Source organism: Phalacrocorax carbo, chromosome 7, assembly GCF_963921805.1.
Source record: "Phalacrocorax carbo chromosome 7, bPhaCar2.1, whole genome shotgun sequence".
NCBI classification, from domain to species: domain Eukaryota; kingdom Metazoa; phylum Chordata; class Aves; order Suliformes; family Phalacrocoracidae; genus Phalacrocorax; species Phalacrocorax carbo.
The window spans coordinates 30533840-30547202 of NC_087519.1; the positions used below are offsets into that span (position 1 = coordinate 30533840).

Here is a 13363-nt window from a genome sequence, read left to right on the forward strand (position 1 = left end):
CTATCAGGTGTTCTAAATTGAAGAGAGCTATGGCATTAGGTATCTTGGAAGGTTACAAGCATAGAGGCATTTTTCTCCTAGTAAAATACTTCCTTAGTTTACAATACACTCTGCCATAGCTTCTTTCTGCAAACTCTTTCAGGTATTTTTTTCTCTTACATAATATGGTGACCAGAGTTCAGCACAGGAATTAAATTTTTATATCTGTGCATTTCCTTCTCATTTTTTCTCTGCAAGAATTCCTTTACTTTCAAGACAGATAGATCTATCCGCATTTCTTAGATTAGTCTTTACCCTGCTTAAGGCCACACTGCTACATTTTTTTTTCCATTGACAGTTGTGTTGAACTTCATACAGATGTAGTCAGCTGCATCATTAGTCATTTCAATAATTTCTGGTCTAATCTTCAACACCTTGAGAGAACACCTGCCAGTCATATGCTGCTATTATTTATGAGACAGCTCTACCATTCTAATTCTTTCCTACTTAACCTACTACTTACAAAAATGGATCCACTTTAAGTGTATTTTTATCCTTTACTTACATAAATGCTGTCAAATAAGTTTAACTTTTTTCATGCTCTTTTTCTAACTTTTGTATGAGAGGTGTACTCATCATAGACCCATGTAACCTTCCTGATGTCTCAGTCAACACAAAAGTAAAAGGACTGTAAAATTATGAAACAGCTCATGTCTCTGCCTTTATTTAGAAAGCCACACTTCTAACCCCTTATACCGATTTCTGTGGAATGTCCCCATACACCGGGGAACACTGCTCCTAGAGTTACAGGATCAGGTGTTTTAGAGTACGAAAATACATTGCTGATAGCAAGTATACTATACCCCAATTTTTTGTTTAGAAAATTCTGCAGATGAGCCAGAGCTATCTGCTTTACAGGGTTGCTTCTCAAGGAACTAACTTCCCCCCCAACCCTTTCATTTCAAAGCAGACTCTATTGAACGCCATCATAATTATCTGTAATGTTTTCATGGACTATTAAACACAGATCTAGTTGAAGACTAAAAACTGATGCAAAGGCAATACCAACTTGTTTAAATGTTTACTCATCAAATAATAAAAGTGATCAATGGGAGTAATGAGTAAATAGAGAGCACTTACTGTAGCAGAGAGCTGTGGCCCATTCAACTGTGCATGCAGGATGGCTTCATTGATGGAGTTCCGGATTCCCGTCAGTGCAATTTCCAGATCATGTGAGGCAGCGATTTCATTAGCCAGATACTCCAGCGTGGAAATGTACTCCCTCCATTGTGCATCCAGTTCTGACACACTGGCCAAACAGCCCCTCATTACATTTAGACAATATCCGACACAGGGTCTGATTAGCGTCAGGCCCTGGCAGTGCGGGCAGTACTGCATCTTCACTAGAGCTTTGCTACATTCCTTCGTGAGAGCTACATGTTCAGTAGTATTTATCACTTCGATGCCCAGACTGAGGGCCTGGCTGAGCATCCTACTTGCCCAAAGAGATTTTGACAGCTCTGTAACCATGTTTTTAGAATAGTGTCCAAAAGGATTTATGTCTTGCCTCGTAAGCCGTAGACACTCTGTATAGTCTTCTGATAAATCTGTAATTCCTGGGTTTATTAGCCGACTATACACCAGAGGAAAGAGACTGTCAAAGAACCGTAATACTGCACTTTCCACTGTAGTCTCTGCACCCAGAATGTAGAGTGAGATGTCTGTAAAAAGTTCTTTAACAGGCTCTGCTGCTTCTTTTGCCATAGGTCTGTAAGCTGTCTCAAACAGGGAACTTGTGCGGTTTTCAGCAAAGTGAAGCAAAGACTCAAAGGCCTCTAAAAAAGGACAGGGAGAGAAAGAACTAGAGGTTACTAGCAAGCACCCAACATCTTAGTCACAGGACTAATGTCCGGAACAGGAACATCAATAGTTACATGAAATTTGCAATATAAATACACTAATAGTTAATACAGCTTTCATCAGTAATATGATTTAATAAACACCTAGATATTACATGTGCATAATAAAGGCAACACATATGTGCTGGTTTTGGCTGAGAAGGGGTTAATTCTCCTCACTGTGGGGGTCGGCTACCTTTCCAGCTTCCCGCGCTCTGCCGCGTGGCGGGGGGGGGGCTGGGAGGGGCAGGGCCATGGTGGGGGCGGCTGACCCCGACTGGCCAATGGCAGGTTCATTCCATACCATGTGACACCATGACCAATATATTGAGGTGGGGGCAGTTGCAGGGAGCGCGGAGGCGGCGCGGCGTCGGGTCGGCGGGCGGCGCGCGGCTGCGGCGCGGGCAGTTTGTTCCGGCGGTTCGTTCCCCCTCTCCCCTCCCTTCCCCCCCCCGCCCCCCCCCGGGGCTTTGCGCCTCTCGTTGTTCTCCTTTACATTGCATTTCTACTGTTGTTTTCTTTTAATTCTCGTTGTTCCCCTTTACATTGCATTTCTACTGTTGTTTTCTTTTAATTTTAATTATTAAACTGTTCTTATCCCAACCCACGAGCGTTACCCTCCTGATTCTCTCCCCCATCTACCGGTGGGGAGTGAGCGAGCGACTGTGTGGGGCTGAGCTGCCGGCTAAACCACGACAGTCTTTTTGGGTCCCAACGTGGGGCTCACGGGTTGGAGATAATAACAGCTGCTGGTCACAGCACCATGTTGTCCTTTTTGCAGTTGGTGTTACAGATTGGTGTTGGTTTGTTGAGTCTGCTGTGTTCTGCTGTGATTAGTAATGTTTTGCCTACAAGATTTGTTATACAAACACTCGTTTTCAGCTTTATCTGGTATTTGGGGTTTTTGCTGAAACCGTTACTGTACTTTGGATACCACCTTGTTGAGGCAATTAGCAATTATACCTCCTCCTCTGAGAGATTTTATATGGAGGAAATACAGAATAATACCTTTGCAACTTTGTTCTATGATGTCTGTGCCTTTGTTACAACAACGTCTTTGTATCTTGAACATCCTTGGGTGGTTAAGGTGCACTTATTGTTAGTTTTTGGGCAGGTTGTTTTGGTTTTGACTAAGCAACTTAAGAATATCACCCAGAAATCTGCCCCGAGGCTTGATAGTTATGAGTGGCAGGGCATGTGGGATAGCATGGGCAAATACCTAGGGCAGTGGGCACCCCCAGTGTTTTGGAGTTTCACCCCCGAACAAGTGCAGAATCCTAAAAAACTAGTAGAATATTTGGAGAAAGTATGTTGTTACGCTGGGAACTCCAGAGAGACACAGATAACTGCAACATGCTGGGGTCTGGCCCATGCATACCGAGCCCTGCTCAACAGCATTCAATGCCCCCAGGGGGAAGAGAATGTCTCTGGATTGAAATGCAAAGTGACTAGCACTGTAGACAATCCAGCCCGGACGACAGGCACTGCAGCCACTCAAACCCCCACAACAAGTACCGGAGCTAGCTCAGAAAACAAACCCGTACCAGTATCAGTTGCCCCCATACACAAGACAAAATATTGGAAGCGGACATCAACTCGTTTAGAACGGGATGATGAAGAACCAGGGCCATCGCGGGGAGAGGAGGGAGAAGTAATAAATGAAATAGAGACCACCCGATCCCTGTCCTTAAGCGAGTTGCGAGATATGCGAAAAGATTATAGCCGTCGTTCAGGTGAGCACATTGTCACCTGGCTGCTCCGATGCTGGGATAATGGGGCCAGTAGCCTGGAACTAGAGGGAAAAGAAGCCAAACAATTGGGATCCCTTTCTGGGGAAGGGGGCGTTGACAAAGCAATAGGAAAAAAGCCACAAGCCCTCAGCCTCTGGAGGCGACTCCTGTCTGGAGTGAAGGAAAGGTATCCCTTTAAAGAAGATGTTACATATCGCCCAGGAAAATGGACAACTATGGAGAAAGGCATCCAGTATCTAAGGGAATTAGCTGTGTTTGAGGTGATTTATGGTGACCTGGATGATCAACGGTCATCCAAAGATCCAGATGAAGCCGAGTGCACACGACCCATGTGGCGGAAGTTTGTACGGAGCGCACCATCTTCGCATGCAAACTCATTGGCAGTGATGTCCTGGAAAGATGACGAGACACCAACGGTGGCAGAGGTGATAGATAGACTCCGAGATTACGACACAAATATCTCTTCCTCGCTTGTCTCTGCTGTGGAGAAACTATCCCAAGAGGTCCAGCAACTCAAAGAAGATCTGTCCTACTCCCCACCTCGACAGAGCAGTGTCTCAGCTGTTAGGAATAAGCGTCCTTTGGCTCAAAGAAGGGGATACACACCACGGGCCACCCTATGGTTCTACCTGCGTGACCACGGAGAGGACATGATGAGGTGGGATGGCAAGCCTACCTCGACCCTACAGGCACGAGTGCATGAACTGCAAGGAAGAACAGTCACTCAGGGGGGCTCTTCCAGGAAAGCTGCTGCTCCAATTTCCAGTGAACAAGTCCCCAGACAGAGGAGTAGAAGCGCAGATTTTATTTCTAAGTGTAATAGAGGGACTCCTGATTCACATTTGCAGGAAGTGAGTTGTGACTGCCATGATCAGGACTAGAGGGGCCCTGCCTCCAGCCGGGTGGAGGAAAGGGATAACCGGGCTTACTGGACTGTGTGGATCCGATGGCCTGGCACGTCCGACCCACAGGAGTATAAAGCTTTAGTGGACACCGGCGCACAGTGCACCTTAATGCCATCGAACTATATAGGGGCAGAACCCATCAGCATTGCTGGAGTGACAGGGGGATCCCAAGAGCTAACTGTATTGGAGGCCGAAGTGAGCCTAACTGGCAATGAGTGGCAGAAGCACCCCATTGTGACTGGCCCAGAGGCTCCGTGCATCCTTGGCATAGACTACCTCAGGAAAGGGTATTTCAAGGACCCAAAAGGGTACAGGTGGGCTTTTGGTGTAGCTGCCTTGGAGACGGAGGAAACTGAACAGCTGTCTACCTTGCCCGGTCTCTCAAAGGACCCTTCTGTGGTGGGGTTGCTGAAGGTCAAAGAACAACAGGTGCCAATCGCCACCACAACAGTGCACCGGCGGCAATATCGCACCAACAGAGACTCTCTGATCCCCATTCATAAACTCATTCACCAACTGAGGAGCCAAGGAGTCATCAGTAAGACCCACTCACCCTTTAACAGTCCCATATGGCCAGTCCGGAAGTCTAATGGAGAGTGGAGACTAACAGTAGACTATCGTGGCCTGAATGAAGTCACTCCACCGTTGAGTGCTGCTGTGCCAGACATGCTAGAACTTCAATACGAACTGGAGTCAAAGGCGGCCAAGTGGTATGCCACAATTGATATTGCTAATGCATTCTTCTCAATCCCTCTGGCAGCAGAGTGCAGGCCACAGTTTGCTTTCACATGGAGGGGCGTCCAGTATACCTGGAATCGACTGCCCCAGGGGTGGAAACACAGTCCTACCATTTGCCATGGACTGATTCAGACTGTACTGGAACAGGGAGAAGCTCCAGAACACCTTCAGTACATTGATGACATCATCGTGTGGGGCAGCACAGCGGAAGAAGTTTTTGAGAAAGGAGAGAAAATAGTCCAAATCCTTCTGAAAGCTGGTTTTGCCATAAAACAAAGTAAGGTGAAGGGACCTGCACGAGAAATCCAGTTCTTAGGAATCAAATGGCAAGATGGTCGTCGTCATATTCCAATGGATGTGATCAACAAAATAGCAGCCATGTCTCCACCAACTAGCAAAAAGGAAACACAAGCTTTCTTGGGCGTTGTGGGTTTTTGGAGAATGCATATTCCAAATTACAGTCTGATTGTAAGCCCTCTCTATCAAGTGACCCGGAAAAAGAATGATTTCAAATGGGGCCCTGAGCAACGACAAGCCTTTGAACAGATTAAACGAGAAATAGTCCATGCAGTAGCTCTTGGGCCAGTCCGGGCAGGACAAGATGTAAAAAATGTGCTCTACACTGCAGCCGGGGAGAATGGCCCTACCTGGAGCCTCTGGCAGAAAGCACCAGGGGAGACCCGGGGTCGACCCCTAGGGTTTTGGAGTCGGGGATACAGAGGGTCCGAAGCCCGCTATACTCCAACTGAAAAAGAGATATTGGCAGCATATGAAGGGGTTCGAGCTGCTTCAGAAGTGGTTGGTACTGAAGCACAGTTGCTCCTGGCACCCCGACTGCCAGTGCTGGGCTGGATGTTCAAAGGAAACATCCCCTCTACACACCATGCAACTGATGCTACATGGAGTAAATGGGTTGCACTGATTACCCAGCGGGCTCGAGTAGGAAACCCCAGTCGCCCAGGAATCTTGGAAGTGATTATGGACTGGCCAGAAGGCAAAGATTTTGGATTATCACCAGAGGAGGAGGTGACACGTGCTGAAGAAGCCCCACTGTATAACCAACTGCCAGAAAATGAGAAGCAGTATGCCCTGTTCACTGATGGGTCCTGTCGCCTTGTGGGAAAGCACCGGAGATGGAAGGCTGCTGTATGGAGTCCTACACGACAAGTAGCAGAAACTGCTGAAGGAGAAGGTGAATCGAGCCAGTTTGCAGAGGTAAAGGCCATCCAGCTGGCCTTAGACATCGCTGAACGGGAAAAGTGGCCAGTGCTCTATCTCTATACTGACTCCTGGATGGTGGCAAATGCCTTGTGGGGCTGGCTGCAGCAATGGAAGCAAAGCAACTGGCAGCGCAGAGGCAAACCCATCTGGGCTGCCGCACTGTGGCAAGATATTGCTGCCCGGGTAGAGAACCTGGTTGTAAAGGTACGTCATGTGGATGCTCACGTTCCCAAGAGTCGGGCCACTGAAGAACATCGGAACAACCAGCAGGTAGATCAGGCTGCCAAGATTGAAGTGGCTGAGGTGGATCTGGACTGGCAGCATAAGGGTGAACTATTTCTAGCTCGGTGGGCCCATGACACCTCAGGTCATCAAGGGAGAGATGCAACATACAGGTGGGCTCGTGATCGAGGGGTGGACTTGACCATGGATATTATTGCACAGGTTATCCACGAATGTGACACATGCGCTGCAATCAAGCAAGCGAAGCGGGTAAAGCCTCTGTGGTATGGGGGACGATGGCTGAAATATAAATATGGGGAGGCCTGGCAAATTGACTATATCACACTCCCACAGACCCGCCAAGGCAAGCGCCATGTGCTTACAATGGTAGAAACAACGACTGGCTGGCTGGAAACATATCCTGTCCCCCACGCCACTGCCCGGAACACTATCCTGGGCCTTGAGAAACAAGTCCTGTGGCGACATGGCACCCCAGAGAGAATTGAGTCAGACAACGGGACTCATTTCCGAAATAGCCTCATAGACATCTGGGCCAAAGAGCATGGCATTGAGTGGGTGTATCACATCCCCTATCACGCACCAGCCTCTGGGAAAATTGAACGGTACAATGGACTGTTAAAAACTACACTGAGAGCAATGGGGGGTGGAACATTCAAGCACTGGGATACACATTTAGCAAAAGCCACGTGGTTAGTCAACACGAGGGGATCTGCCAACCGAGCTGGCCCTGCCCAGTCAGAATCCTTACGTACTGTGGAAGGGGATAGAGTCCCTGTAGTGCACACAAAAAGTATGCTGGGCAAAACAGTCTGGGTTCTTCCTGCCTCAGGCAAAGGCAAACCCATTCGTGGGATTGCTTTTGCTCGAGGACCTGGGTGCACTTGGTGGGTGATGCGGGAGGATGGAGAAATCCGATGTGTGCCTCAAGGGGATTTGATTTTGGGTGAAAACAGTCAATGAACTGAATGGCACAATGTGAACTGCTATATAATACTGTGTGTCACCTCTGTGTTGTACCAATGATATCAGAGTACGAGCCTCCCAACCTATGGAAGATCAACTATGAAACAAGCCGTGCAGCAGTGATGGAACGATGACTGACTCGGTATGCAGCGACCCAACGCCTCACACCATCTCTCCCACCCGGAAAGACTGATACAACAGATGGAGCCCAGAGTCATGGACTGGATGAACTCAATGGACATTTTTAATGGACATTGTACAGGGAAGGTCCATGAACTAAGGGAATGATGTCTGTGTATTATGTTAAAGGATGGGAAGGGGAGGGGTGGTGGTTGGTATGGTTGTATTGCATCATATGGGACCTGGGCATGGTGTAAATGGTATGGAATAAGGGGTGGAGAATGTGCTGGTTTTGGCTGAGAAGGGGTTAATTCTCCTCACTGTGGGGGTCGGCTACCTTTCCAGCTTCCCGCGCTCTGCCGCGTGGCGGGGGGGGGCTGGGAGGGGCAGGGCCATGGTGGGGGCGGCTGACCCCGACTGGCCAATGGCAGGTTCATTCCATACCATGTGACACCATGACCAATATATTGAGGTGGGGGCAGTTGCAGGGAGCGCGGAGGCGGCGCGGCGTCGGGTCGGCGGGCGGCGCGCGGCTGCGGCGCGGGCAGTTTGTTCCGGCGGTTCGTTCCCCCTCTCCCCTCCCTTCCCCCCCCCGCCCCCCCCCGGGGCTTTGCGCCTCTCGTTGTTCTCCTTTACATTGCATTTCTACTGTTGTTTTCTTTTAATTCTCGTTGTTCCCCTTTACATTGCATTTCTACTGTTGTTTTCTTTTAATTTTAATTATTAAACTGTTCTTATCCCAACCCACGAGCGTTACCCTCCTGATTCTCTCCCCCATCTACCGGTGGGGAGTGAGCGAGCGACTGTGTGGGGCTGAGCTGCCGGCTAAACCACGACAACATAATACACAAATATTTTCTTAAAAAAATATTACTCCTTTCTCAGTAGCTAGACCCTGACCCAAACTCTAGAGGCCAGTGAAAGACTCCCACAGACCCCAATGAGCCCAGGCAGAGTCTACCTACGGTGGCTTTTGTAACTGACACTGCATTTGGGCAGTTCAGCTAGATACACTTCCAGAACATCCCTCTACATACAAGTGACATCAGTTTCCAGTACACAGGGAAGACTGGAACATTTTCAATGTTCCTATAGAACTCCAGAGAATAATAATTTTGCCTATTCAAGTATCCACGTGATGCAAGTTCTGGAACTGTGAGACAGAGGAGTAACTGGTAACAGGAGCTGTCTATAATACACCAATCACACTATTGCTGGTGCGCTGGACAGAATAAACATCTACATTTAATAAAAGGGTGAAAATTCATATTCAAACTTCTTGTAAAGCTATAGGACTTTACTGAATATTGATATTAAAGTCAGAGAATAATATCTCATCAGTGCACAGAAATGCTGATCCTCATTCATTAGCTGTACTTTTCGGCTGTAATTGTCTGAAATGTTTTAATAACTTAATAGTTTATGAAAGCAGTATGTTGATAACATAATAATAGCTTAAAGTTGTATTAGCCTTTCATTTCAAGTGATCTGTTGCTATGAAATCCTGCATCAAGAATGGAAAAGCATAAGACATTCATGTCCTCCTACAGTCTAGATTTCTAAAACACACACTTGTACGATTTGGAGAGCTGACATGCAGAGTAAATACATGCTAGAAGGAAGGACTAGACAAAGCTGACACACCAACGGCAACTTTACATAAACTGCTGGACAGCAGCTCCATTGATCTTGTGAGATAACCAAATACGAACAGAAGTTGAAGTTTTTGTTTTGCACTGCTGTGAGTGGGTGGCTGAGAGACACTTATTGCAAAGTACAACTCAGGGATGAAGGCAAGATGCTGTGTGAATAAATTCCCTCCCTGTTAACATCGGCTAGGTCTGGACACCAGCCAGTGGTTGATCAGGACTGGACATCAAGTCCACTATGACCTAAAATCAAAATGAAATTATAAAGTCAGGAAAACAGTATCTCCTTTAACTACATCATTGTCAAGATTCATTTTCAAGAAGTTTTTTGGGTTTGTTTTTTTTTTTAAATAAAAGACAAAGAAAAATTTAAGGAGTGCCACAGTTAACCCATTTCATATTGCAGAAGGCAAATATTATACACCCAAAACACCGACTGGGGTGCTAAAATTCAGAGACAGGCAAAAGGGAGGGATCAGTCCTCAAGATTATTTTTAATGACACAGAAGACAGTAATCCACACGATTCCCACTGCTTTGTTTGGAAGGTCTACAACAAAAAGCCTCTGATGTAAATCATTCTTGCACTCCTCTGACTGGTGAGGAGTTCCAGTCAAGGCAGGAGACCTATCTTTATAACTCCTGAGGACTGGCCAGATAATGGGTTTTTGGTCTAATCCTACTCTACGTTCATCTGAACATCACCATGCGATTTGCTGGAATGTAACACAAACCAAAGTCACTCAAAGATCAGCTCAGCAAAGGAGCAGATACAATACTGTAAGTCAAGATTAGCATACACTGGCAAAGTTTTGTAGAAAAACCTGCTCAGTGCCTTCCTCTATTACATCTCCCTGGGCAACTAACTTGCTTATTATGTTAAGCATTACAATCCCTTTGCCACAAAGGGTGATTTAACTAGACAGATAATACAACGTATCTCATTGTACATTAAATCATCAGTATTTTACACACACATGCACATGCTGTATCCTTCTGCCAGAGAATCACTTCAGCATTCCCACTGGTATTACAGCAACTCATACACTGGAAGCACTTATAAAATATAGAAATTAAGAGTTCAGACACACTTCATTTGGAAAAGAAGAAAATTGATTATCAGGCAGAGGAACACCTTGCCAAGTTTCAGACTGAAGAAGGCTTTTACAGCTGAGGGAAAAAAAAATCTGAAAATTGGACTTAAAATGGAAATATTGACACAACAAACTCTAGTGCAGTTAGCTGTGTGCTACTGCACTTTTGAAAGTTTTTTTGCTTGCCACATCACCCCTATGCGTTTATTTTTATTTCTAGAGGAAACCTTAACACCGTCTTTGTTTATCATACTAAAAAGACAATGGAAATATTCAAAACATTAATAAAACAGTGTTTTAACTTTCCTCCTTCAAGTACACTCTCTTCGTCTCTCACAGATATTCAGCCTACCATTAGATTATGGAAGCACGGACCGTCTCCTAAAATACCAATAGTTTTACACTGTTGGTTTGCCCTCCACACCTGTAAAGGCTGAACTGCAGCCATCAACCTCCTTATCTGAAGACTAAATGAAATGCATTTATAAATGTGCAAGTATCCTTATTGTCCCGAGAAATATCCACCACAGAGAAAAACGAGAGCAAAACAGACAATAACAACATACATCCCAAGAAAACAGATTTCCGCAGCTTCCTGGGATACCGATTGTAGACTAGAAACCATGTAGCATTTTATTTTCAAACCTCTTAACTGTGAAAATTCTGCATTATTCTGAGACAAGTATGAAATAATAACATTTAATAGCGTCACTTATTTTTAATTGTATAAGAGAAAAATTGTGACAGTATGTATCTTCATTCCCCCTGCAAAAAGAACCCTAACATGGAAAATATGGTACAAAAAACTATTTCTGCTGATTGTAGATGTGCTGCAAACACCGGTAAGGTATCATTTGCTTCCTTATCTCCACTGGTCAGACACAAAAAATGACTCATGCTTGCAGGCACTCTAGCAATGATATTTGAGAAAGAAATATATCGGTCTTTTTTCATTGTTAAGGCATTAAGAGACATTTGACACAATCAAATTACTGGATCAGCTAGATGTTCTTAGTCCTCTAATTAGAAATAACGGGGCTTCATGCAGTCAAATGATTTTGTAACAACAGACATCTTGCGCTCTAGTTGCACAGACCAGGCAACCTTAGCACCTTGTTTTAAAAGTGATTAATTATATGCTTTTAACGCACCTGTATGGCGTTTCTAAATCCCAAGGAAGGTTTACTGCTATCTGAAAACTGGATGCTCATCTGTGCAGTCAAATACAGCAAACTTTAGACATTTATGAACTCACAAAAAGCTGCATTCTAAGCCCAAGTACATACATATGATCATCCTTCACAGCCTTTGGCTTCCACCCCCCGCCACCAGCACACAATGTACTATAAGCTGTAAACATATTGATTCTGAACAGGAGTAAGAAATAACCAAGATCATCCAGAATTTGATGGAAACATCATATATTTTCTGTTTCCTTTAGTATTGAACTAAACTAGAAGGTGGAGAACGAGGTTTGTTCTCATGTTCCTCAAAAGCCCCTTTTTGATTTAAGACTACAGGTAAAGTGGAACAGCTGCCAACTTTGGATTTTGAACTAACAAATCAGTAACTACATAATGTAAGTCAGGCAACACACCTTCCACGGGAAGAATTTTGTTCAAATATTTTATTTTACGCTCACAAAACACTTGACACCACCACTGATGTGTCTGTGACAAACGCAGCTGATCAAATACAGCTCACCTGTGGAAACTTCACATCTGGACTGCTGGTGTTTGAAAACTAGCTTCTGGAGACAAGCCCAGTCACGACAAGATGCCACGCTGGGTTTGCAATTCCACTGGCAGCACAGAGCCTGCCCGGCCAAGCAGCTAACCAGTTTGCATGCTGAGCTTCTAGCCTGGCTCCTCGCATTCGCATACACTAAAAATTATATTATGCTTAGTCTCACACCTGCAGATGAGAAAACACTGCTTTGCACTTACAGCACCCGTGCTTGTTCATCATGAGCATGGCAAAGCTTGGTTTGGAGCGACAGCTTCCTTCTGACAGAAATACACCCATCCTGACACAGAGGATGTTCTCCTTCTCTTAAACCAGCCACCAGCTACATTTCATATACTTAATGCAATAAAAATCGTAAAGGATTCCTGACTTATCTCACACCAGCTTTTGCACCAGTGTAATGCTGCTGACTTCTTTAGTGGGATTTAATCTTGATTTAAGCCCATTGTATGTCAGAAGAAGCTGCAGAATTTAAGTTTTTCTGCTAAAGAAATCTGCTAAAGGACAGTGCTACCGGGAGAAACAGATTTAGGAGACATGTATCAGTCTGCCCAACACTGGTGTGCCAGCATTTTCCAAAGATTTCCTCTATTTTTTCACTACCTGGAGGTATATTTGGGGAAAGAACAAGATATTTTAAGTAACAGTACAGACAAAGGAAAAATATCTAACATTGTAACTATAGCTTTGACTAGTTCCTCATGTCATGTAAACACTGCATTCAATGACAAGCTAACTCACTTCAGCAGGAATAGATTCTTGCATTTTTAAATTGCTATCACCTCTATTTTAGTGCAGTCAGGTGCAACAGCTCTCCAAGTTTGTATCCAGGCCACCACCCCTTCTCCTGCAGTCTTATCCTTAGGACAAGAACTAAAGATGAAAAACTGCCACACATCAATTTGCCACTCTTTCCACCACAAAAGTCTTTCTCAGTGTGTTCTGAGGAACTGTGTACTTTTTCAGGCTCCCAGACACATGGCAACGTAGCCTCAAGGACTGACCTCAGCAAAATGATCCACCGAAGCTCATAGTCTGCACACACACAGTAGTACAG

The 13363-nt window shown here is 45.3% G+C and overlaps 1 protein-coding gene across 3 annotated transcripts in view; it reads right to left on the minus strand.

The window, feature by feature from the left end:
- LOC104046963 (glypican-5) overlaps window positions 1–13363 on the minus strand; it is a 396666-nt gene that overhangs the window by 299081 nt on the left and 84222 nt on the right. For all 3 annotated transcript variants that reach the window (XM_064457302.1, XM_064457301.1, XM_064457303.1), the window contains exon 3: window positions 1120–1814. In XM_064457302.1, coding sequence (XP_064313372.1) covers window positions 1120–1814 — 695 coding nt within the window. The remainder of the gene's footprint in view (window positions 1–1119; window positions 1815–13363) is intronic.